At 40.5% G+C, this 27,739-nt stretch overlaps 1 protein-coding gene across 1 annotated transcript; it reads left to right on the top strand.

Moving 5' to 3' along the window:
- Positions 1-1,147: 1,147 nt before the first annotated feature.
- ABRAXAS2 (abraxas 2, BRISC complex subunit) lies at positions 1,148-22,491 on the top strand. Its single transcript, XM_081074255.1, has 9 exons — positions 1,148-1,267; positions 4,878-4,968; positions 8,292-8,328; positions 10,492-10,558; positions 15,686-15,876; positions 16,722-16,841; positions 17,350-17,434; positions 18,955-19,069; positions 21,016-22,491. Exons 1-9 carry the CDS (start codon positions 1,169-1,171, stop codon positions 21,486-21,488), a joined length of 1,278 nt encoding a protein of 425 aa, XP_080930381.1. The 5' UTR covers positions 1,148-1,168; the 3' UTR covers positions 21,489-22,491.
- The last annotated feature ends 5,248 nt before the right edge of the window (positions 22,492-27,739 follow it).

The raw sequence follows: 27,739 nt of genomic DNA, 5'->3' as shown, positions 1-27,739 counted from the left end.
GGGTTCTGAGGAAGATTCAATAAGTTAACCCACTGTACATGTGAAGAACTTAGAACAGAGCCGGACGTATAATCAGTGCTCAGTAAATGTTAGTTGTCGTTCTTATTAGTAACTTCCAATTCCACCCTCTACCCTCAGCTCCACACTTCTACTGCAGATGCCTAGATGTTCCTCGTTACACTAACTTGAATCTGTTCAAAACCGACTGTCTTGCACATCCTTCTCCCTCAGCCCCGCACTTCCCAACCCTCTCTTCCCCGTGTTCTATATTCAGGTGGCCTCTGACGGTCCCATAGACACCCAAGGCACAGCATCATCCTGTCCTCCCCTCACTCTCCCTGCACAGCTCCTCCTGCTCTCCTCTGGTCTCCTGGCCCAGGGGCGTTTTTCAATCCCCTCGCCACCACTCTACCTTCCTTTGGGTCACGCAGGCTCACAGCTCACTGGGGCCATTGCAGCAGCTTCTGAGGATTTGGTATATTTTGAAGACTGCTAACCAAGGACGGGTGTCAAGAAGGATTCCAAGGTTGTCCTCGGCAACTGTCAGAAAACAGTGCTGTTTGCTGAGCTTGGAAAGAGTGTGGTAGAAGGAGTTTTGTGGGAGATCAAGAGCCCAGTTTTGAGCCAGAAAGACTGAATAATTGAAGGATGATGATTAGAAAGTTTAATTCGTCCCCTGCGTTTCCTAACGTTGTTATAGTTTATTTCCACTTTTATGTATTACTTATGTTTTTATCCTCTTTCCGTTAGTTTTCATTACATTTGTGTTCTTTTGTACCCAGAATCCAATTGCTTACTCCCTTTACTGCTACACCATTTCAGTTCGAAGCACGCCCAAGCCACCGACATGCAGCGTCGGGGCTACTGTACTGCGGCCGTGTCTGTCCCCTGGCCCTGTGGTCTTGACATTGCAGCCAGAGCGGTCATGTGGAACTGGAGATCATCTTACTTCTGTATCAAACCCAAAACGGCACAATTGCCGGAATCATCCTCAATCGAGTGCGGCAAATGCTCGCCTTTACCACTAATAGTTCTGATCGCGTAAACCTGCCCTTCTCAGCCCTGGTTCCCAGGCGCTGCGGCCACCGGGCCTCGCCCGCCGAAGACTTCATTTCCCAGGATGCCAAGGGGCGGGGCCCGCCGGAAGGCCGTGTGCCCTCCGCGGGGCATGATGGGGGAGTTGGAGATTTCCATCATGGCGGCTTCCATTTCGGGCTACACCTTCAGCGCTGTGTGTTTCCACAGCGCCAACAGCAACGCCGACCACGTAGGTGCCGGGTCCCGCGCCGCGGCTGCTGGGGCCTCCAGCCTCCGTCTCGGGCCAAGCCGGGACCACTCGCGGCTCGCTTCCCCCACCCCCCGGGCTCCCTGGCCGGCCCGAGGAGCTGGTGACCCGGGCTGCTCCTGCCCCCGGCGAGCTCCTGCTGCTCGGGACTCCTCCGGCCCCGGGCTGGGCCCCCTCGCTCGGTGCCTTCCGCCGCCCGGCCGCCCTGGGACAGCAGTGTCCGCTTAGCAGAGCCGCCCGGGGCGGCGCCGGCAGGGTCAGGAGTCGCTCGGTGGCGCCGAGCGCCTGCCCCTCCCTGGGTGTCAGGCTCCCCGACTCGCGAGGGGCGCCCGCCCGCCCGCCGCACCGCTTGTCGTGGGGCGCGACGCGGGGAACCGTGCTGTCGTCGTTCGCACTTGTTAGATACGATGGTGTTTTCTTCACCTCGATGGAAAATGGAGACGAAACGGGAGCGTTAGGCGTAGCGTCTGCTTGCCTTGAAGTTGTGTCGTTAGTTCCTCGGCGAATGTCCTAGGACCACGGCACTAAGTCGCAGGGACATAGGGAAGTGACAGGCCTGCGTGTGTGATGCAAACACGGCGCCGGAGCCCACACAGGGGCGCAGCCTGCTGCTGCCATGTCCTTACTTTGCGGATTGTCTTTGCTGCCCCTCGCCTCTCAGTGGAAAGTACTTGTGAAACCAGATGGTTTTTAAAATCTGTAAACACGTGATTGATTTGCCCACCAACTTGGGGGGCTCTTTTAAGTGATGCTAATGGTGAATTATTCACGTTCAGTAAACAAGTGTGGAGGGTTTTGTGGTTGGCGTTACAAAGCAAAATGCAGAAGAAGGAACTGGATTGGGTTTGCTGTTAGCAATCTGAGCTTCCATTAATTAAAAAAACACACTTATTTCATAGGGAGGGGATTCCGTGAGTAAATTCGATGGCATTAAGTTAATGTGCCTTTCATGTTAGAGATGAATGATAAGAATACACACAATACGGGTCGCTCCTGTCCCTGGACACGAAGGCCCTTGATGCTGCAGCCAGCCATTTAATAATGTGACAAAGTTCCATATAGAGGTGGCTTGTGATACTCCCAGTGTCCGTGGAAGTATTAAATCTGGCTTAAAGAATGCTTCTTAACCGCTCTAGTTTTTGGAATGCCTAACCTGATATCACAGTTTATGTGTAAGGCAAGATTATTTTAAAAATAAGCAGCTACCTGTTGAAAAGTGGATAGTTTTTCCAGAAATCGCAGTGAGATAGCCATGTTACTTAGATTGTTATTAATTGAATTCAAGAGCTATCTCTTTAATATCTACACTGCGGCAGGTATGCTGCTAGACTTCATGGAAACTTTCACCAATGACAATAGTCTGCATTGTATGTTACCATGCCTGTTTATATTAACCTTGCTACAATTATATGTGTAGAATACTTTAAAGTAATTTCACTTTTATGTATTTTAAAATTGAAGAACCAAGAACTTGCTTTTGCAGTACATTCTGGTTTTGTCCAGGCAAGATATTAGTTTAATAGAGTTGGAGTTAGCAAACTTTTTCTATCAAGGGCCACATAGTAAGTATTTTAGGCTTTGGGAGCCATGCGCTCTCTGTTGTAGCTACTCAACTCTGCTGTTGTAGGGAGAAAACCACCGTAGACAATAAGTAAATTAGGGTGATTGTTTCCAACAAACTTTATTTAGGCACATTGAAATTTGAATTTCATATAATTTTCACATCATGAAATACTATTCCGATTTTAATTTTTTCTCAACCATTTAAAGTGTAGGAAGCTTAGCTTGTGGGCTGTACAATAACAGGCATTAGAGTGAATTTAGCCCACACACTATAGTTTGCCTACTCTTGCTATAAAGTAACAAACAATCCCAGAACAGTAGATATAAATAAGCATTCATTTTATACTTGGCTTTAGAATGTCTTGATGTCACTGTTCACTTTTTCAAACCGAGGACTGCAGTAGAGCTGCCAGATAATATATAGGGCACCCAATTAAATTTGAATTTCAGATAAATAAATTTTTAGTATAAGTATATCCCAAATATTACATAAAAATTACTTGTTTGTCTGAAATACAGATTTAACTATTTTTATCTGCTAAATCCGGCAACTCTAGATTGGACAATAGGAATCTGTAGATATGTTCTTAAGATCTAAACTTCTGTAGGAATTTTAATTTTTTTCCACTTTGATTAAAAAACATTTTTTAACCTGTTACAAAGTTTCTCTTTTGTAGTGAGAACTTGTAACTGAAACAACTTTCATAAGATAAAACAAGCTTCCTTAGTCAATGTTTCTCAAGTCCTAGGCAATCCTTCAGTTATGAGAGAATTTTTTTCTGAGTGTGTCTCTATATTACTCAAGTTTGCAAAATGCCCTGTACGTGATGATTTGGGATTTTAGGACACTCCACCCCCCTAATCCAATACAAAAGCTGTGCTATAAAGCATCTCTCCTTCCTCACCTCCTCAGATTTCTTATTCCAACTGGGAGTATTCTTAAACTAGGAACCTTCTTTAATTGATTTAAAAGATCAACTTAGAACAGGAAGGTGTATGGTACAGTGCGTTGTTTTAACAAATTTATTCAGCGAGTATTTATGGAACACCTACTATGTGTTAGGCACAAAGTTCGTGCTCTCATGGAGCTTACATTTATTTTAGTGGAGGATAGGCATTTATTTCTTCATATAAATATGTGAGAAGACTCAGAAGAAAAAGAATGCAGAGTAAAGGGGCAGACTGCCAGGCACATGCGGTTTCTGTTACTCTGGCCAGGGAGGGCCTCTCTGATAAGGTGCCATTTGAGTAAAGAGCCTAATGGAGGGAAGGAGTAAGCCATGTGGGTATCTGGGGACAGAGGTTCCAGAACAAACTATCTGTTTACCCGCTACAGGGAAGTTATTTTGACATTTAGGGTCAATGTCCTCCAGCTGCTTGTGCTGAACATGACAGCAAGTACTGAAATAGGGGGTTAGATGCTGAGTAATCCAGAATTGATTGTGGTGGCGTGTGTTGTCCAAAGGTGCAAATAAACTAACCTCTCCAGTTAGTAAAGAAAGGTTTTCATGTGAGTGATAGGAATGTATTTATTGAGATCCTAATTTCCCACTCTATCCTATACAAGAGCAATTAGTTGTACATCATTAACTTCTTTATCCTTTTATCATTAGCAGTGTTTTTAAAACAATGAAATAAATTGTATGCTGTTTCAAGAAAACAAGCTTGGAATATTCTGCTTTCTGCTTTCTGAGCTTTTCTGACATTGGTTATTAGACTTAGTCTCACTTAGGTGATGAATTCGCTCCACTCATTTTTACTTAAAAAAAAAAAAAACAGGGAAGACTTGAAGGGATTCAAATAATATTTCATCTTGTATGGAATCCTTTTTTCAAACAATCCAGTTAATAGATAGATCTCAGATTGCTTTAGTCTTACTTGTTGGTTTATAGAGTAGTAGTTCACATAGCAAGCTTATTTGGATTATTGTTAAAATTATTATAAAATTATAATATCCTCAATTCCTCTTAATTCCAGTGAAAATCATCTTTATTTTTCATGTGCAACTATTCTCTTTTATTACTTTTAGGAAGGATTTTTGCTGGGAGAGGTAAGACAAGAGGAAACCTTTAGCATCAGTGACTCACAAATCAGCAACACAGAATTTCTGCAAGTAATTGGTAAGTGTATCGCTGACCTTAGAAATACTCTTTTTGTATATCTACTGTTTGTTTGTTCTTTGACCCTTAACTGATTTCAATCTAAAAGATTAGAAGAGTATGTAGAAAACCACTAAAATCACAATGCAAATTATTTGCACTAACAAATGACATGAAATGTTTTTATAAGTCAGTGTAAAAGCATCGTGCATAGCTGTAAAGCTCTCCCTTACCCACTAAGTGATCTGACTTTTACTGAGTTGCTATGTGCTGTTGTACTTGACGGTCGCTTCAGAACCACTGTGTAAGTCAAGTTTGCAAAGTAGGCTGTCCCCATTGCCACCATCACCTCCCACTATAATGAAAGGATGTGTTATGCTGGTCCTTCCTGGAGGGATCCGGCAAAGATGTTCACACTTATTTGCATGAGATACTTGCTAAGTCTCTACAGCCATCTGAGGAATAACTCAGTCAGTTTGGGGGAGATCGTTGGGGAAGATGAAGGAGTATTTATAGATGCAGTTACTCTCCTTGGATTAGTCTCCTTTTCACAAATAGGGATCATAGTCCTTTCAGCTTCACCTTGAGCATATCAGCAAACAGCACATCGTGATACTCAGAACAAAGCAAGGAACATTTTATTCATGTATGCAGCCAACATTGGTTGAAGTGTGAGGCAGGTGCTAAGCAAAGAGAGGAATGATATCCAGACACATCCGTTCCTTCCAGGAGTGTGGGGAGGATAAGACGAGTGTCCACACATACCAGACAGTGCAAGATGAGTGCTATAAGAAAGGGATGAAGGAAATCCCATATGTTGGGGGGTTGGGGGGAAGTTGCTAGTGGGTGAAATCAGTAAAGACGTCACGAAGGAGGTGAACTACTCAGGGCCAGTGGGTGGTCCATTCAGAGGAACACAGCCAGGAGTGCAGAAAACTTCCAGGAGATCTGGCCTATTTCTGTGACTAAAATACAGTTTGTGTGAAGGAGAGTGGTTGGAAATACTGCTAGAAGGCCAGCTCATGTTGGGGCCAAGTCGTCACCTTCAAGCCTGTTCTGATGGCCTCCTGGTATATCAACTGGGGGGCCAGGGTGAGGACTGACATGGGGTTCGGCTTGGGAGAAAACAAGAGACTGAATTCTCTCCTTGAGCTGTTCTCTCATTGAGGTTTTGTTTTTTGTTTTGCTTATCTCTTTAAAATTCTAAAATAGGGAATTGGGTTGTGTTGGACATCTGTGCAGTTATTGTTTGCACTTGGGTTTTCAAGTATGTCAACTATAATTAAAAAAATTTTTAAATCCATATTAGAAAATGTAGACCAGGGACTCTGGAAAACCTGGATTAAAAGGCCAAGCATTAGGTAAAGTGCCATGAGTAGTATTCCATACCTGTAGTGGGAAGACATTTTCTGGCCTAGCTTAACTTCCAGAATAAGATGTTTTAAGTAAAATAAATGGATCAAATGTATTATTTTTTGAAAAAATATTTGAATCCATGCGCAGGCACCTTTATCTGACTCTATACAATAAGGAGGAATTTGTGTAGAATATCACGTTTTGGACACAAAGTGTTTGCATAGTGTTTTGAATACATGTTAATTTTATTTTTTATTTATTTATTTATTTTCATTATTATTTTTTACATGTTAATTTAAAAAGTAGTGCTAACTCCTAGAATCAGAGCCGCCACCCTTAGTTCTAGGAAGGAGACACCAGGAGATTTGCCTTAGTTAATGAGGTGGCAGTTACTCGGAAGAATAGAAGGAGGAAGGAGAGGAGCTGCTCAGCTCACCCAGCAGGAGGAGAAACAGAGATCAGATGAGCAAGAACAGCAGCCCCTCCCGGTGGGGCTTTGTAAAGACATGTGTATAGAGGCGCCACACATACATGAAGAGGAATCGACCATGTGGGTGAGCTCTGGGGGCGTGGGCAACTCTGGGGTCCCCGGCAAGGCTGCCTGTGCCTCTGCCTCCTACCAGAGGGACACCTGTCAGCCGATGCGCCCGCCAACTTCGTTCTGAGACCATCACGTTGTTTCTCCATGATGCGCTTAGTTAGACACTGCAAAATATCTTGTGCGAGAAGGCTTTCACTTCTTTAGGAAACACCACATGCTACCCAGAGCATATCGTTAGTGTGCTTCTAATCCAGGTTGTAAATCACGAGGGAAGTCTGCTGGGGTGGATTGATGACAGGAGGTGTATTCAGAGTTCAGAATTTACTCTAGGGATTGTCTTAAACACAAGATTCTTTCCTTTAAAGTAGATGATGCCCTTTCTTTCTTTTCCCTGAACTTTAGGTAGTGATTTTGCTACAGATGTTCTACATTGTAATAGCTAAAAGTATCTGAAATAGCTTATGAAGGTATACTGTATCATTTTTGGTGATGAAAGAAGGAAATGTTTCTAGATGTTTCCCCCTCGAGGTTTTCTTATTTGTATCACTATGTCAACAGCCATTCTAGGCAAATGAACTTTTCTTTCCTGTGGAAGTATTGTATCTGTGTGTATGTTTTGGCAACATTACTAGCAGTACAGACACTAAGCGCCCCATGTCTTTTAGGGCTGTGGTTTACTTTTAATTGAGTTAAGATCGCAGCCTGTAACTCTGGGCTGTGACAGTTTAAACAGCAGGTAATGAGTTTTTGTCCAGGAGAATGTTATTAATAGAACTGAATGGTTAATTAGTCTCATGGTCTTATAAAGCAGCCCAGACCCTAAGCCCCCTGGTGAGGTTGGAGAAATTATTCACTCTGGTTAATCACAGCAATCTTTTCAGAAGCCGTTAGGGTCTGCCTTATAAATAACAGTTTCTCTTGGTGCTGGCCATCTTTGAAAGGGTTAATAGACTTCCAGAGTTTCCTCCGTTCCCCTTCAAAACACCTGGTCCAAGTTGTCATGAGTCGTTGCTGGGTTATTGATGGAAGGATGGTCAAGGCCCTCCTCCCCCGAAGCTGTCCTCACAGCCTTTATGCACCTTGATGAAATGCTTCCGGTCAATGGTTACCTTTTCCTCATGTGCCTTGTGTAAATAAGGAGGATTGAGTAAGGGCTCAATAGCTGCATGTTCCTGGGTAAAAGTTTTCAGATGCATGCTCATCATCCAGGGACAAATGGAAGCAGAACTTTCGTTCTCCAGTTTTCTTTGTTCTGAGAATGTTTCCCTGAGTTGAAATGTTAAGAAGACACACTGCCTTCACTAGTGTACACACAGCACCTATTTGGGAGACAAAAGCTATCATTTTATTGCCTGAGATTTTAGCTAAAAAAAATTCCTAGGCTATTTCATAATTGCCTGTATTTTACATGAGTTAAGTAAGATGTATTTTCTCTTTCTAATTACAGAAATCCATAACCATCAGCCTTGTTCAAAACTTTTTAGGTAAGTCATATCCTTCTTTATTGCTTTTAGTTCTTATTAAAATATGAATTGATTAAAAACTAGTGGATTTAGGCCGGTAGCTGATTATGGCTGTGAAGTCACAAATACAACTGAGGATATCCAAACTCACTTATTCACTGAGTGCCTGAGGTGTGTGTCGGTGTGTTAGGTGAGGAAGGGGAGGTGGGAGCCTCGCGTACCTGGATTTAGAATGGAAGCTGCCTACCTAGCAGCCTCCCCAGCAAGGGCTCTTCACGGAGAAGGAAGTACATGTAGATGAAATAATTTACAGGTGTTTTAGAGAGAAATAAAAAATGGTCAGTATTTAACTTTAAAATGTAAGGAAAGAAAAAAATAAAACTTTTTTCCTGTGTTTATTTAAGTTGATATACACCAGTTGCATATTATGACCAACTAAAGGACAGAAAGAAAAAACGGGGAGGAGAGACATTCAGAAGAGAGAAAGCAAATGACAGACACATGTGGAGGGGTGAAGGTGAGGGAGAGAAAGGCCAGTATTTCCACACACAGGAGTTCTGCTCCCCAAACTACCACCCAGGCCTCTGCCTTCATTCTTAGCTCCAAATACTACCTGATGGCTGGTCTGCTGATGTTAACTCACTGTGTCTTAGAACTTTCTGCGCCCTATTCTTCTGCCTTCCCAGAAGCCAGGGCAGTGCTTTCCTTGCATTGCTGCCCACACTAGTTCAGTTCAGCGTTCCTGGTCAACACTTCCTTCTTTAGACACCTGCCAACTCCTTGCGCTTGGCTGTTCCTGCTGTGTATTGCCTGCGGCCTTCACCCTGACCACTCTCCCATACTCAACTGGCCCAAACACCCAGCCCCCTTGCACCCACAAGCCCCTGGGGACATATGTCAGGTTCACCCCCCGACACACATACACTCCAACCTTCTCATGATTTCAGAGGATTGGAATCATGGCAGATGGCTATCCGTGGGCGAAGCCTCAGAGTAGCCGAGAACCTCATCTCTTAGATTTACACAGAAATGAAAGAGGAATGGGAGGACAAGCGACCCGCGGTTCATTTGAGAAGACTCAGAGCATATGAAATGACTCAGGCCCTGGTTCCCACAGTGCCTCTGGCCCTTGACAGTGTCCAGCTCGGCCCTGATTATCCAGATTTGCTAAGTGTGCCCTGCTTTGTACTTCTCAGGGATTCCTTACAACACTGTCAGCAAAGTCCCACCAGAATGAGAATCTAACTAAGCTTAAATCCTACACTCATAATTCTTAGAGCTGAAAGAAACATCGGTCTATTCCAAACCCTTTAGTTTGCAAAAAGGAAATGGAAGTCAGATAGCTTGACACTTGCTCAAGATCATACAGTGAGAAGCAGAACTGAGCTGGAGGTGGTATTTCCTCACTCCCGAATGAATGCTTTTACTGCGAACTGCCTTATAATGCCTGGGCTTGTGATGGTGCGAGGAGGGGAGCTGCGGTGGCATTCCTAAAACCGAGACCCGTGGTAGAAAAGCCCACACACCGTTAGGCCTGGATTGCTCACCACAGGCTCCTACTTAGCTTGGTTTATTTCAGGCATGAGTGCGTTAGATGTGAAGCTAACCAGACCTGGCTTCAACTCTTCCATCTACCAGCTCTATGATTTGGGCCAGTGTCTTTACCTACAAAAATGGGAATAAAACGTGTTGACTTGTCAGGCTGAACGAATACCTCCCAGCATTGAGGCAAGAAGGAAGTGAAGTCACATGAGAAAACATGCCTCTTGGTCTCTTGTTAAGCATTCAACAAATGTTCATCTCCCTTCTTCATCTCTCAGAAAATGAGCTCCTGTGTTCTTTTATCCCTTCCCCCCCCAAGTAATTGATACTTAGAAACAAGGAAACATGTCACATTTGAAACCACGTATTTTGTAATTACTTGTTATCAGCGCCTCCCACATGTGGAAGTAATAGGCTTTGAATGTAACAGTCTCTTGAGTGTTCTTTGATGCTTCAGATACCCCCTATCAGTAAAGCATTTAGATTGGTTTCTCTTTATATACCTATTGAAGACAAGCAATTATATCTTTATCACCAACTTTTAGGGTTAGATGACCCATAGACACATGTAGCTAGTATATCCACGTCACAATACCATGTGATCTTAATACAATACTCTTTTCTCTTTTTAAAAAAACCCAGTTTTTATGACTATGCCAGCAAAGTTAACGAAGAGAGTTTGGACAGGATTCTTAAAGATCGGAGAAAGGTATGTTCTGCTTTGGAAATTGCTCCTTATCTCGTCACCCAAGCTTAAAACCAGAAAGAAATGTAGATGGAACAATGCAATTTGATGTTAATGTATGAGAGTTCTGTTACCTTGAGTAGATTTTAAAGATAAATTGCAGGCATCAGACAATGTTTACAATATATCAATAGAAAAAAAATTATATATTTATAGTATGATTCCATTATGGAAACATCAGAAGAATAAATAGAAAGGAACTATAATCTGAAACCTAACAATAGTTGAGTTGACTCTGGGTGGTTCTGTCTTTCTGCTTTGTAATTTAAAAAATAATATTTTAGATATTTAATACACATGAAATAATTATATTACAATTTCTACCCTGGTACATAAATTCCCGAAAAATAGATTGGTTATTCAGCCATCACTTGAGGAAAAAAAGAACCAATAAAAGTTTTGAACTTGTCAAACAGAAAACAAAATGCCATTGTTTAGAAGCACATGTTATAAAAAAGCTTTTCCGAGATGACCTGTGGATAGAAACCATCTGTGCAGTGTGGGACTTGGTCCCTGAGGTGTCAGAAGAAAGGGGATCGGGAGGCTGAATGCAGTGATCGGGACAGTCTTAGTCTCTGTACCCCTGTTGGGTGTCAAAGCAGAAAGAAGAGCAGGTAAGGTGACAGGCAGAATGCAGCTATAGCAGACAGGTCAGAAGAAAGAACACATGGCTTTGTGGATGAGAACAAGCTCAGGCGGTGCTCAGCGTGGCAGAATCTGACCCAGTTGTCTGCCCACCTGGGACAGGGAGTTAGAGCAGCCGCAGGCATCATGGCTTGGCTCTCTTATTTTCAGCGACTTGCCCAAGAGCATACGTTCCAGACTCTCAGCAATCTGTCCTTCCTCTCCCAGCCACTGCCTTACCTCCTCATTCCATTTATTTTCATATTTTAGATAATGAATCTTTATTATACTTTATAAGCTAAAATTTGTTCCATGAAAGTTCTTATTGGAGCACAGTTTTGTAGAGCACTCACTACATATTAAAAGTACCAGGAAGTATTTTTTAAAAATAGATGAAAAAATGTAAAGTGACACAAATGAATAAAGACCATCAAGAGGAAATTCACAAAAGAAAAATGAAATCCACAAATGGCCAAGAAACAAATGAAAAGATGTTTAACCTTGCAAGTGCAAATTAAAACAATGTGACTCTATTATTTTGCCCACCGGATTGGCAAAACTTCAAAGGATTGTTAATATCCAGCGTTGGCAAGGCTGCGGGAAATGGGTAAGCCGTAGTTGGTGGGAATGTAAGTTGATACAGACATTTAGAAGGAGAGTTTTGCAGTGACAGAATTCTAAATATGTAACGCCACGTCTAGGAATCTGGCCCAAGTAAATAATGGCATCTAGGCACAAAGACATGAAAAACTGGCATTATTGACCACTTAAGACTGTGCCAGGACATGTTTTAAGTGCTTTCCAGGTACTGACACATTAATCCTTGCAACAGCCCTATGAGGTAAATTGCTGTTACTGTCATCCCATTTTACAGTTGAGGCAACTCAGGTTAAGGTCACCAGCAAGTAAGGAGTCAAGGCTTAAACCCAGCAGTTCAGCCTCTTAATCCCGTGTAGACGGACATCTTTGCTTAATGGTGAGACTCTTGAAAGCAATCTAAATGTCCACCAGGAGGGAATGATGAAGTAAATTACGGTGGTACTTCCATACTATGGGATATGAAGCCATCATTACAAAGAATAAGAAAGGTTCTCATGTAATGACATAGAAAGAGCTCTAAATTAATGTTAAATGAAAACAGAAATATTATAATTTGGGCCTATTTTACATAAAAAAAAAATCTGAATGAGTGTTTAAATGTACAAAAAAAGATCTGGAAGGAAGCCAACCAAACTGACAAGTGGGTACTTTGGGAGGGGAGCACTGCTGATGAAGAGACTTGATTTGATGTTTTGTTTTGGTTTTAACTGTATTTTATAATTGAAAAGAAACAGAAAAAAAGGACTCCGCTATGTAAACTACAATGTAGCTTTTCCAGTAGTAGAATAGGGACACATTCGCAAATTCATTTTGGTGATTTAAAAGAGGATTTGCTGTTTTGAGACATAGGAGACCAATCATAGGTTGTTATCTGGAGCTAACTTTCCTTTTCCTGGGGCCGAAAGTCTCAAAAGTTAAAAGTTGATCTTCAGTTTTGATTTTATAGATCTTTGTGCTAAAACAAATATTGATATTTTCCTTTGCAATTAAAGATATCAGTTTGTTTTTTCAATTTATTTGGAAATTATGTTTTCTTTTCCATGGTATTTGTTAAGGGCAGGAACTATATTTTATGTTTCATTCTATTTCTTGTGGCATCTTATACATAATATAAACTCTTTGAAGATTTTTTTCAGCATTCCAAATTTTCAGCACAAAAGCAAAGATGATATATAATATTTAAATGACTGAAAAGCATTATAGTTGATTCTAGTTAGGGTTTTTCCCCTAGGAATGGTACAAAATTGTATCTTCACCTCAAAAGAGTTATTGTATTACTACGTTGGAAATGTTAGGCTTAAGTATATGTATACTTTAAACAGGACCTGATATACAGGAAATATTTTATTACTCTCAACTCTTGAAGAAAGTGATGATGGGAACTTTTAAAAAATTAACTCTTTGCTAGGCAGGCTTCAAATCTAATATTTAATATAAAATTCTAGGAATTGAATGAAAATTATTAATAAGTTGAACTCATAAAACAAATACATAGTAATTTAGAAAGTTCTCTGACTCCTAGAATTATCCATTGGAAAACACAAGCTAATAAGCATTTTTGTCACAATAGCATTTAACATAAAATATGTAGAAACATGTTTACTAAGAAAGTATGGCTCTCAAATAGAGAAGCTACAACATTGTTAAAACATTAAAAATATATGTCAGGCTTCACACAGAGGCTAATGTTTTGGGTATGAAACTCCCAGTAGGTGCAACGTGGTTGCCTGCTGAGTTACTGCTCTGGCGGAGTCCACATTGTGTACGAAGTTTCCAGAAGCCTCAGGTTGGGGCTAAGGCCGAAAAAGCAAGTGACAGGAGGTTTTATGCCTTCTGGAAGCATCTGCTTTGAAATAGATAATGATAAATATAACTGCCATCTTAATATCATCCTAAGGCCCAAGACACAACCTAACAATGACAAATGTAAGTGAATGCCTAGCTTAGAGAGTAAGGAGGACTGTCTTCGTGAAAGACTGTTTGTGAAACTTCAGCAGAGAGGTTTTAGGGAAATTCTTCATCATGGCCAAGCATCTTATCTTCCATTGATCGGAATGATGGGAGCATGCTTTCTAGCAAATATCAGATGAATAAGTTGATTACTACCAGTTGATACCCAAAATACGTTGATAAGGTTCCCCGCTTCTCAGAAAATACAAATAGATCCAGACAATTAGAATCAGCAGAAGTAAAAAGCATACTCGTCCGGTAGCCACCTACCAGAGTCTGTTTATCAGTGAGTGACTCGTGAGAACAGCCAGTGTGCCCAGGCAGCTCAGGTCTTACGAAGGATGGAGAGAGCGTGTGAGACTCGTCCCGTCCAGCAGAGGCGCGAGTCCAGCGTTCTATGCAGAGAGCTGAGACTTCGAGCTTAACATGCCATGTTCTTAGACAACGATAGCTCCAGGCAGTTGATAGTTTTTCTTACCCTTTTTTTTTCCAAGAAAAACTACTTTTCACTTTTTATGACCACCATTGTGTGACTAATGTGGAATTTTAACGTTAATGTACAGTGGAAAAAGACAGGTTCTAGATCTTGGCTGTCACTCATTAGCTCTGTGACTTTGGACAGACATCTCTTTTAAAAGATTTATACTGTCAGAAATGCTTGGGTTTTCTTTTTATTTCAAGACCATCATAATTAATTGCTTGACCATTCTTGGAAGTCATGCATTTATGTTCAGTAGTCCTCCTGAGGGCAGGCACTATTTCTTTGTTCCCTGGAGTTCCCTGCAGTGATCTGAACTCAGTGGAGAAAACGTTACTCACATCCCAGGGTGAGTGTGAGCATTAGTGAAAATACTTGTGACAACGTTAACTGGGGGCTTGGCACAGGGGCTCAGCAAAGGCGGATTCACTTCCTTCCTACATGAAAGTGCCAAAACATAATCTAAATTTACAGTTAATTTCAATACGACACGAACAATTTTAAACTACCTTTACTTCTTAAAACAGAATTTTCACTCAGAGTATATTTCAAAGAAAGAAGCTATGTAAGATTATCCTTCTAATAAAGAATTAAGATAATTTGCTCTACAACAGGGATTTCCAAACTTTAGTATGCACAAGAAAAAAACCTTAAGGAACTTATCTTAAATTCAGATTCCTGGCTGTACCCGCAGAGGTTCTGATTCTGCAGGTTTGGGTGGGGCCCGGGAGCATTTTTGCAAGCTCCCAGATGTGTCTTAGGTCATCTGTCTTCCAGATGGCCCACAGACCACATTATGAGAACTGTTCTTTCAGAGAACATATCAGTTTCATTCACTTAGCCAGCTTAATTAAGCTGTAGTTAGAACTGACAAAGCTAAACTTTGCAAATGATTGTACTGAAGTATAATTGCTATACCATGAACTGCACATATTTACAGTATACACTTGGAGAAGTTTTAATACATACCCGTGAAACCGACCATGTCGATCACTGCAGTCTCCTTGGGCCCGTTTTGAATCCCTCCTTCTCCCCCTCCCCAGTCAAGCACTGGACTGCTCGATCTGCTTTATGTCATGATAGATTAGTTTTTGTTTTCTAGAATTTTACATGAATAGAATTCTATTATTTATACACACACACACACACACACACACACACACTTCTTTTTTTTTGCCTAGCTTTTTCCCTCAGCATATTTATTTTGGAATTCATCTGTGTTGTTTGTAGCAGTAGTTCCTGTTTATGGCTGAGTAGGAGTGCAGTGTGTGTCTACAGCACTGCTTACTTACTCAGTCACCTGTTGCTGGGTGGTGGGTTGTTTCCAGTTTTGAGCTATGGCTCAGAAAGCTGCTGTGGTATTTGTGTACAAGTGTCTGGCCACCTCCAGAACTAAACTGGTAAGACTTCATGTAACTTTTCACACTTCTTTTCTGCAGAAAGTTATTGGGTGGTACAGATTCCGGAGAAACACGCAGCAGCAAATGTCATACAGAGAGCAGGTTCTCCACAAGCAGCTCACCCGCGTCCTCGGGGCGCCGGACCTCGTCTTCCTGCTCTTCAGCTTCATCTCCACCGCCAACAACTCCACTCATGCTTTAGAATACGTTCTCTTTAGACCAAATCGAAGGTAAAGGAAGCGTTCCCCCTGGCTTCACGTAAATAGCAAAGATGCTCGTACAAGAAACTGAGATTTACGACTCTGAAAATGTGCATTTTATAGCATCTTTAAAGAAAACCTTTTATAATTCTCTTTTCGCTAGTTTTCTTTGTACTTAGAGAAGGTATTTTCCTGTCAGTTGTATAAATTAAAATTGTTTTTGAATCAAGAAGCAAAACATGTTAATTATGCCTAAATTCTTAAAGGAATGAACATCTGGAAATCATCATTTGCTTCTCCATAATCCATTATGTAGAAATACAGTTTTATGGCTCTGGAAGTCTGAGTGTAATTTTAAAACATAGATTTCAAAGACAGAATTGTAAAATTGATCCACCTGCTGGTTAATGAGGGTTTTGCATTGTGAACTTGTTAAAGCAAAAATAAAAAATAATCCTATGACTGTGGTGTCTGTTGTAAACAACAGAAAGGTTTTCCTCCGGAAATTCACTTGTATTAGAATACATTAAATCGACATCAGTGAAAATAATTATTAATTGTTAAATAGCCATTTGCAAGATTTCATTAATTAATTGATTAGGAGCTATTTCTTGAACATTTACAACCTTTTCAGCACTCTGTCATCACTGTGGGGGCGCAGAAGATGTATGAGACATGACCTCTGCCCCCGGGGAGTTTACAGTCGAGTTTCTCCCTTCAGGGAAGGGCAAAAGTTGCTAATTCATGCATCCTTGAGTTGTCTGTGGAGGTGAAGCCTGTTAGTTCGCCAATGCAGACTTGGGCTCCTGTTGCCAAAACCCATTCTCCAAACAGAGCGGTGCTTTTAACATGATCTCCCTCAATCTTCCCCACAGGTATAATCAAAGGATATCCCTTGCTATTCCCAACCTCGGCAACACCAGCCAGCAAGAGTATAAAGTATCTTCAGTGCCAAATACTTCTCAAAGTTATGCCAAAGTTATTAAAGAACATGGGTAAGTGGAAAGGTCAAATGAAAGTGCTTTCTTGTCTTTTGTTAATATCTAAAAGGTTTATGGAGAAATGTGAACTCACGTTTGACATAATTGATATTGAAAAATGCAGTGAGCTCATTCTCTAGACCACCGTTACTATAGATCTAAATTTTATTCGTATTGAAAAGATAGTTTACTTTTATCATTTCTTTTTTTATGTATCATTTGCCACAATTTTTTTTTTGGTAATTGATATAAAAGTTTGGACAGAGTATATTTCTGACATTCTAAAACCTAACTGTGGTCACTATAAAATGGATAGCTTTTTATTGTTTTTTAAATTGTCTTAGTCACGCGGGTCCTTTTATCTCTCTCTCTTATAATTCTAGTAGTGTGGGCATTATTGCTGAGACATTGTCACCTTGGAGTTGCAGCATTTAAGTGTCAGATGAAGGTAGAAGTGATAGGAAAATGCCTTTCAGGTTTATAGCAGTTATAATAACTTTGTGACATCTTTTTTGTCTTCCAGTACTGACTTTTTTGACAAGGATGGAGTAATGAAAGACATCAGGGCGATTTATCAGGTTTACAATGCACTTCAGGAGAAAGTGCAGGTAACTGATGGCTTTCCTAGTTTTCATCTTATTTGTATTGCCCAAGTGCTTTTAATTCTACTTTTATTTTTGGTCATCTCCCAACTGACAGATGAATTGTGGTCTGCAAGTCAGAACTTACTTTCCCAAAGTCCCGTCAGGTGTGGATAGTAGTTACCCACAGCAGCCTCCAAAGCCTGCCTCACTCAGTATGAGCCTCAAGTTCAGTGTTAAATATCACTACTTTCAGTACGGGTGACCCCATTTATAACAGTGTTTTTTCTGGGGAATGTATCTGAGTTTAAAGAAGGATTGCTAAGAACACCGCTTGCATCAGTTGTATGCGAAGTAGAGACTACACCACAAGCCACCCTGCTTCCTGCCTTCTGGTTCACTCACTTTGCCCCCAGTGCCTCGGTCGAGAGGGGGTGTCACAGGGAAGTCTGTTCATTCCTAGTCATTCACCCAGGCAGTATGTATGGAAATGTCTCCTTCGAGCCAGACACTGAGCCAGGCGCTAAGAGTACTTTCCCACGTTCTTCTCTACACCTCGAGAACAAAAAGGGCTTTGAAGACAAGGCGGAAAGTAGTGGATGGAGCTGAGGAAGCCCTCCCAGGCCTAGAGAAAGCCTCACTTTGGGGAAGAAGGCCCTGAGGAATAGAGGGAGGAAAAAAGGTAGCCACTGTGAAGGAGGAAAGCCGCCTGGGTTCAGCCTTGGGGTGAAAGAAAGCATCCAACAGGCAATTCCTAGTGTTGTTGTTCCTGATTCGGGTCATGATACACCCAGCAGTATAGGGAACTTATACAGCCTCACTGGTGACCGGCCTGCTTTCCGGAAATTTCTGGTATTTCTGCTATGGAAGGAAAGTGCAATGAAAACAGCGTTTTGTCCTGAATTCATGACCATGCTCTTTTTAGGCTGTCAGCACTGCCTAACGGACTTCAAGGTGGCTATGATACATTTCATTGCCAATTGAATAAGGCCTGCTCTGAGAACACCAGTATCACATTTGTATCACGTATGAATGCTTAAATTACATAGATGTAATGTCAAACAGTTATCTTTTATTAAATCTTAACTCTGCAACGTTCTTTTTTGGCTTTCCCTAATTAGAAGTAGTTTCTGTTAAATCTTTTTATGTGATCTGATTTGTGATTATTGGTTATAAATAAAAATTGAAAGCATCTCATTCCTGTCTTATCTTTTTTTTGTCCTTTAAACTGGTATCAAAAATTCTTTTCATGTCAAAAATGAGTAATCCCGGGAAAGTAGAAATCTTTCCCATCTTAGCCTTATTTTTCAAGAATGTATCAGCTAAATAGTGTAATCATCTGAACACAATTAAGAAAGCAAGTCAGTGTACGAGAACAGTACTGGTCTCCTGAACCTTCATGGATTTGTCTCCCTTAGGTATCTGCTGTTTTTCAGTTGATCAGGCACCTGGGCTTTTCCTAGGGTGGATTCCTAACCAGTGCTCTATTGATGGAATGCCTATGCTTGGATCTGAAACTAACACTCTTGTTGTCATTCTTCCCTCAGGCAGTGTGTGCAGATGTAGAAAAGAGTGAGCGAGTTGTTGAATCGTGTCAGGCAGAAGTGAACAAATTAAGAAGACAAATCACTCAGAGGAAAAATGAAAAGGAACAAGAAAGAAGTGAGTTTCCTATTTTACCATTCAGTAACAGGGGAATGTCTGGTTTTAAACATCAAATTATACGATAAACTACATGAATCCTTCTACACTCATTAAGCTCTAAATTAGGCCGTTTGGGAGTGGGCATCCACTTGTCTTCACGCTTTTCCAGAAAAGAAGTACTGTTTTTTCATGGTATTCTTCTCAAGTCTCTGAAACTGGAAGAAAAAGAAGACCAATGGTAGAAAGGCTGAAGCAAGTTAGAATAAATCCTAAGAAGTGATCAATGCAGACTTGGGCACATGTTGACTATTGTGACCCACTTACAGTGGGTGTGACGTTTCTTAAATTACCCCAGGCCTGCCTGTTACAGCCACAGAAAGGCGCCACTTAGAATTCTTTTAGCTTTATATTTGATTCATAGTCGGGGTCCCAATGAAGGCTTTAAATGTCTGTTCATTGGTAGCTATGCGTGAATAGATACCATTAAGCTAAGGAACCAGCTGGTTGAATGAGAATTAGACCCAAGAATCTATGAAGCACGGTTTAACAGACAGGTTTGCTACAATGCCACCAGATTTAACACATGTAAGTAAACTTGATAAAACGTATAAAGTTTTATAAATATCAAAGTTTTAAAAATATCAAGTGTAAAAGAGAGAAAGGCTTGGCTAACCTTTTCCAATTTAATAAGAATATTTGCAAACCAATTAAAAGGTAATTTATATTTCTGGGAAATGATATTCATTTCTACTGTTACGGTTTTCTAGAAATAATAAGAAATGCAGACAGGGATTTCGAATGCTAATCTAAATGTTATCACAAGAATAACATTTTAGAGAATGTTAATCACAACCTTATAATTCTAAAATCTTGGAAACAACCTATTAAAATAGTTGAATGAATTTTGGTGTATCTATATGGTGGGATATTGTACAACCATTGAAGTGAATTTTCTAATGACATGGGGTAAAGTCCAATATATAATCTTAAGTGAAAGCACTAGAATATAAAATGGTATAAACATGATCTCAGATAAGTTTAAAATACACACACACACACACACACACACACACACACACACAAAACACATACACAAGGCTGGATAATAAAAGTGGAGTTCAGGAAAGAAGTCGGGGGCCTCATACCTAAAGTTTATGTTTTTTAACCCCAAATCTTGTGCTCTTTTCACCAAAATTCTAACAGTGTCATCTGGGTGGTAGAATTGTGGGTGGTTTTAATTTCTTCTTCTTCTTTTCTGAATTTTGTAAGATTATGAAAATGTACTTTAAAAACACTTAAAGGCTGTTGACTCATAGCTATGGGACTATTTCAGAGCATTCATAAAAATGTGGTAAAATTATGGCCTAGCACCTGGAAAAACTGGCGACCTAGCAAAGGGCTTTTAAACATCCAAGGAAAAAAGAGGTGTATGCATATACTGTGACAGGTAGTTGTAAAGAAGTGTGTTTCTTGATGTGAGGTTTGCCAAGGAAAAAACTCACGTTCAAATGACTTCCAAGAATGGTAAGGAGTGTTTATTTTGTCCTTCTGTCCCCACAGCATTTGAGCACAGTCAGCAAAGCAGCAGGTGAAGGAAACAGCACAGGGATTAGAGTGAAAAGACCTGCGCTTTTGAATATCCCGCCCCTTCTTCTTGTTCCCTTCATGAAGTCACACCCTTTTTGAACTCTGGTTTCTTTGCCTACGTAATGGAAACAATAGTGTTAATAATAATGACAAATAATGCTTCAGAAGGCAGTTTTGAGGCTTAAATAAATGAAAGTGTAGAAAAATATTTTGTAAATTATAAAGTACTATGCAAATATAAAACAATTAATAGTAATAATCAATTTCACTGCTTGATGGCTATTTTCCAGAATATTCAGGTGAACTGTTTAATGCATTGAGATGCACAGTGGGGAAAATACGGAAAGTGTTACAATTTTCTTCCAATTTTCACCTAGGGTTGCAGCAGGCAATGATAAGCAGCAGGCAGATGCCGTCGGCAAGTCTGGAAGCCGCGTTCAGCCCTCGGACGCCCTGTTCTGGGTTTGCAGCTGAAGGTAGAAGTTCACTTGGAGATGCAGAGGCCTCTGATCCTCCTCCCCCTTATTCTGATTTTCACCCAAACAATCAGGAAAGTACTTTGAGCCATTCTCGCATGGAAACTAGTGTCTTTATGCCTCGACCTCAAGCTGTGGGCTCCTCCAGTTATGCTTCCAGCAGTGCCGGACTGAAGTATCCTGGAAGTGGAGCAGACCTTCCTTCTTCCCAGAGAGCAGCTGGAGACAGTGTTGAGGAATCAGATGACAGTGATTATGAAAATTTGATTGACCCCACAGAGCCCTCTAATAATGAATACTCACAGTCAAGAGATTCTCGACCCATGACACATCCCGACGGGGGCTCCAGGAACACTCAGACCTCCCAGATTTAACTAAACAAAACAAACTCTCTACTTAGCACTGTTTTCTTAATCGCTTATTGAGAGAGTTTTTTGAGGACATACTCTGGGGGGAGAACTGCTTTCTCAGATCCTGGGGCTCCCCAGAGAGCCTTTGGGCACAGAACCTGGAGGGGCCGCACATCCCTGGGGCCTCACCTGCGGACGCGGTGGCAGGTGTCACGACAGAATCATTAAGATAATCAAATTGTCCTAATTCTGGTGCGATTCATGGATGTACTGGTAAATTTAGGCAGAGTAAAACTTATCAAAGTAGTTTCTGTTCTTTAAAATAAATTGGAATTTAGAGACTAAGCACAATTAGTCTATAAATGTTCTAGAAATCAAAAACTTACCTCTTGCACTATCATGCCTTGAAATTTACTTTTTCAAAGGGAAACAAGTTTAGCAGCAGCCTTCAAAGAACCTTCTTTCTATGATGAGCCAAATTCATCTTTGCCAGAAAAGAAATTTTGATAATTCCAAGAAGCCTGATTGGAACAAATCGGATATACCTTCTCTTGTCTGCATGACTTTGTGAGATCAAAAGAGAGGGCTTTGTTTCAACTTTTTTCTACTAGCCTGATACGTATTGTCACTTAAAATGGTTGCCTTTAAAAAAAAAACAAAAAAACATAGAAATGCTAATTACCAGTAAGTAGTCATCCAAATAAGTATGTCATAAAATAAATTACTTATTTTTCTTTTGTGGAATTACAGTGACTGCTATGTTGCACTAACCACATATATGGTCTCTGGTCTGGAGGCTTAAATGAAGGACACACAGTAGTGGGTAACAGAAAGGAGTCATGTGCCAGGCCTGAGTTTCATGATGGACAGATTCCAGACACTGGATTTAGCTGAGTTCATATGTAAGGGATATAACTCATTCAGATCTTCTGACAAATCCTAGTGTTAGTTTTATTTGTGGAGGAAAGACATTTAATAAGCTGTTTGAGGATCTTGGTGAATAAAGATTCATTTTAAATCAGAATAACCATAGTTTTTTTTTTTTAAGTTGCCATTTGGAGGATAATTGTGGAATATGTAGAAATTTCCGGTTGGGATACCCTTATGTTTTTATTTAATTACTGCTTGTTTTCTAGTTTTCCCCAGAATGTGTGAAACCACTAAAGACTTCTTTGAGCATTTTAAGCTGTTGGTTTGGAAATGACAAGACCGACCGTTTATGTGGAGGTCAGCCCCCCAAGTTAATGCTTTGGAGTAGAACTGCCTTTCTTTTGGACTAGTGAAAACCGGGAAGAATAAGGAAGTTGTCAAAGAGGTGTAAACCAGGTTCTGAAAAAGTAGTTTCATTTTATAGGAGAAAAGTTGACTCACTGAGCTCCAGTTCAAATACTAAACTAGACAGTATAATATGGACTAAAAAATGAAATGCTGAAACTGCCGTTCTTTCCATTAGCCACTCTGTAGGGTCCGTATTTCATTCCTCTCCCAGTTTTGTTGGCCTTATACTACTGCCATTTGGTTTGAAATGTTGCAGACCCCTTTATCTGCAAATGTGTTCCCGTCTTATCCGCTACCTACTAGCAGCTTCAGCACCATTGTGAATTTACTTTTTTTTAAAGTGCCATCACCATCTCCTCTGTTCATATTTTGACATTCAGGAATATATTTTTATTTTTATGCCATACTGAAACCTACAATGTATATCGGACAAAGCAGTTAAATGTGACAATAAAAACTTATTTAATCATGGTACCATTGTTTTCATGTCTGTCTCAGCACCCGACAAGGTCTTGCCTCAGTTTACTCATTCTGGCAGTTCTTAGTAGACTTACTACAGTTTTTAAAAGGGCATTAAAACTCATCTCCATATAGATATTTTTGTCAGACTGATTTCAGGAGAAATCCAAGAACACAATTTACTAAAATGGTTGTTGATTTCAAGGAGAATGTGTTGAGTGTAAAGTCTCCAGGAGAACTGAGTATCAGTGGAGAATAAAATGGAATCTTTCCAAGTTCCCAAAAGGTACCTTTCACATAAGAACTGATCTTGTTTGAAGAGACTCCTCAGCCTGGATTGCCTAACATTTGAGATACTGTAGAACTTGGTACTGTTAGGGTGTGTTAGGAGTTACGGAATCGTCTTAGGAATTATGGATCTGCTGGGTAACGTGTATTCCAGATTCTGTGGGAGTCTTTCCAGTTGAGTGATGTATCTCTTCCAGGATCCAAGGTAGTAGTCTGTTTTCAACAGGATTTTAAAATGTGGATTGTGGCCTTTTAAGATTCTACTCTGTTTAGAGAGAAGACTGGATTCTTTTAACTTAGAAGTCTGGAAGTGCTTAATTACATGTTGCAATTGGCTTTTCTGGAGAAGGATCAAAACGTCAAAACGGAAATCTCATCCCCAAGCATTCAGACCCTAAGGATATATATTTTAAAATTCCAGACACAGTGAGGCGGCAGTGACAATAAGTACTTTAAGAAAAAGATTTAAATGGACTGTCCTGTGAATCCGTATTTTAAGGAGGTAAAAAAAAGTCTCAGGGAATGTAAAATACAAATACAATAGAAAGAATAAAGGTTATTAACTGTGTTCTGGGTCTGGTTTGCCTTGACTAGGCCTCATTTCAGTTCCTAAAAGATCTTCACTCTTTTTACAAGGTTCTGCTTCATCCTTTCCCACAACAAACCTTAATTCTGCGAGACAGGAAGCCTGAGGGCAACTGGTTCTGCCAATGTGGTGCTAATAAATACTGGAAAATGTTTACTCTTCAACTTTACGACAAACAGATTTGGGAAAAGTTCCGGGATTTAGCTTAACCATCTTCCTTTTTACAGTGATGTTTGTGCTGTCCTAAATAAAGCAGGAAAGTCAGGACATAGAGAACATCTAAACTGGGTTACTCTGAGGCTATGCCAATTCCTGGAGATTGGTGGAGGGCCCCCTCTTGCAGCGAGGCCTTGGAACGTCAACAGGGCGGTGTCTTCTTGAATACCACATGCTACCCACGATCCAGAATGCAGTACTTAGAAGTGGCCTCCTATTTGTGCAAAGACTTAGCAAAAGGAAGTTCATTACAGCATTTTTCTAATAGCAAAAAACTGGAAATGAATGCTAATGATAGCAGAATGGTTAAATTTTGGTACACCCACAGGAGAAAGCCTGCAGCCGTTAAAAATAGTAAGAAGTCAAGAAGATTACTCAGCATGGAAAGACGGTTTCTAGAGACCAAATAAAGAAAGCCAGGTTTCTAAAGAGTATAAGGTCTGATCTGATTTTTGTAGGGGAAACATTTTATGTAATTTTGCTGTTGATAGAAAACAATCTGGGAAGGCCACTCACCAAAGTATTAACAATGTCATCCCTGGGTTATGGCAATAGGAGTGATTTTTTCATCCCTCGCTTATTTGCATTTTCTAATTTTTCTGCAATGTGTTTATATAATAAAAGACTTTAGAACTGGTGGGTTGTTGGCTACATGAAATATGTCATGCACGCCACCCTAGAGGAGAGTCTGGAAATACTCTTGATTTTCTGGGTCTCTTCCCCTCCAGACTTCAATTTTTTAGATTTGTAGCCGATATAAGACCAACCTTGTTGATGGCTGCTAACTTCACTGCATTAACTTGAATCTCATTTCCCGATGAAATCATCTACTTACATTTTGTTTTGCATTGACACTGATTTTTTTCCTAATAAAGCCAGAGCCAATTCAACTTTTTCTCAGTTCAGAATCCATTTCCTAAATTTCTGAGAAGCACTTAAGAAATGCCTTCGGAGATTGAACATGATTCAAAGCCAGAGCAATTATTTAGGCTATTTCTCTCAGGCAAAAGTGCTCACTACAAAATGGATTTTTGGACTCTTAAAATATAATGAGGGGTACCCGGTTAGCTCAGTTGGTTAGAGTGTGGTGCTGATAACACCAAGGTTGCTGGTTCGATCCCCTCATGGGCCACTGGGAGCCATGTCCTAAAATTAAATAATATATATATATATATATATATATATATATATATATATATATATATATATAAATATGTATGTATGTATACACACACATGTGTGTATATATATACATATATATGTGTGTGTGTGTATATATATATATATATGTACCATGTTTCTCTGAACATAAGAGCGGGTCTTATATTAATTTTTGCTCCAAAAGATGCATTAGAGCTGATGGTCTGGCGAGGTCTTATTTTCGGGGAAACAGTATACACACACACACACACACACACACACACACACACACACACATGAATGATTTCCTTGATCTTGCAGGTAACTGCCAGATTTGTGCATCCTGCTTGCTGTTATTCTTTAATATGCTGCCATTCCTGCTTGGGGAACTGTAGGTTGTGTTAAGTGTTAGGAGGTTTAGACCCTGGATAGTCCATCCACATACAAACAAGTCCGGGCGGTGTTCGATTCCAAAGCAAACGTATGCTGGCTTGGGATGTTTGTGGCCAACCAAGTGTGGGCACTGCTTGGTAGAGCTGGGGTTATTACTCATTAATCTTGATTGATTAGAAACAGATGTGGCTTAGCTGTGCTAAAATGTGGATCACCCAAAAGATCTTTCAGACAGTGTCGAGTGTGAGTAGGTGGGAGGAATTCGGGGACAATAATAACTGCTCTCTAGAAAGAATAAGGCCGGGGTAGACCCCTGGCACAGGGGAGGTGGGACATTAAGAGAGACTTGATGCAACTTGAATCCTTAAAACGCTTGTCTTCTCATCTGTCACAATCCTACTCATGTCTAAAGCCCGGCTTCAATGTCACCTCTTTCAGGAAATCTTTCTGACTCAGCTGGGAGGATTGTGCAGTCCAAGTACCTTTCTCAAACATCTGCCTGGCACCTTGCATGTGTCTTGACAGAGCACTCAGCACATTATATAGAGTTAGAGGTACTGTTTCCCCAAAAATAAGACTTAGTCGAACAATCAGCTCCAATGTGTCTTTTAGAGCAAAAATTAATATAAGACCTGGTCATATTTATATTATATTATATTATGTTTATTATGTTTATTATGTTTATTATATTTATTATATTGCATTGCATTGCATTATATTATATTATTATATTAAAGACTCGGTCTTATAGTAAAATAAGACCAGGTCTTATATTAATTTTTGCTCCAAAAGACACATTAGAACTGATTGTCCGGTTAGGTCTTATTTTCGGGGAAACGGTACTAGGTCTGACTCCTCACCAGGATGTGACGCAGGAAAAGGAGGCATCTGGAATCCCGACGCCGCACAGGCTGGGCACAGAGTGGGCATCATAACTATTTGTTGCTTGAATGTTGAATGAAAATAGAGGGACTCGAGTAAAATTACCCCCCAGATATAGTTGTTCCTGAAGAATTAGGCAATAAGAGAAGTCACTCATAAGAAGTTTGACTTCTCTGAACTGCTCTTGTACCAAAAACCTTCTTGATAAACAATTTCTTACCTAGGTCTGCTGGGGCCAAAAGTAGAATAGTATAAATGACCACTATTTACTGTGGTTCACAAGGATAGACATAAATCCAGCACAGCGTGGATGCAGGATAGATGTCTGAGAGTCAGAAGATTTCCGTTCAGGACCAATTCTGCCCTTTATTAGCTGTGTGGTCTCAAGATGTCTCTTAGCCGCTTGGGACCTCCATTTCCTTATCCGTAAAATAGGCTTGAGAATGATGCCGTTTGTCCTTTAGGGTGGGTGAGGGAATTGCTGAGAAACATAAAACTACCTTTGTAAACTGAAGGGCCACAGAAGCAATTACCTTACAGTTGGCCAGACTTCATTTGAATGTCCTCTTAGGTAAAGTGCCCTGAGAAGACACGCCCATTACCTGAAGAGAGCAGCAGCATTCCCACCCACCCACCCCAACCTCCCAGGAGCCCGGAAGAGCCAGGAAGCAGTCCAGTGAGTGTTGTTTCTTTCCCCGATTGGGTTTCCCCCCAAGGCCAGGCTGGGGTGCTGCCAACCACGTTTGAACCCAAAGCCTGGTGTCCCTCACAGAACTATCTCCTGCAGCAGGACTGAAAATGTGTACAAAGGAAATGGACCATTACTCAACAAAACCTACCTTTGAGAAACGGCTGTTGTTTTCAACTTCATCCTTTGGCCATTTTAGAAAATTATTTGTGAGTTTTACTTGGGCAAACAGATGTGGGGGAACTTTAGAAAGTTAAGATTGGCAAAAGGTATTTTACCCTTTAAAAAAGTTGTGAGGACACTGATGTTTTACAAAGTTGGCTGCACTGGCATATGCTTGTCTGC

The sequence above is a fragment of the Rhinolophus hipposideros genome (genome assembly GCF_964194185.1).
Source record: "Rhinolophus hipposideros genome assembly, chromosome: 15".
NCBI classification, from domain to species: Eukaryota; Metazoa; Chordata; class Mammalia; order Chiroptera; family Rhinolophidae; genus Rhinolophus; species Rhinolophus hipposideros.
This window is presented reverse-complemented; position numbering and strand designations above follow the sequence as displayed.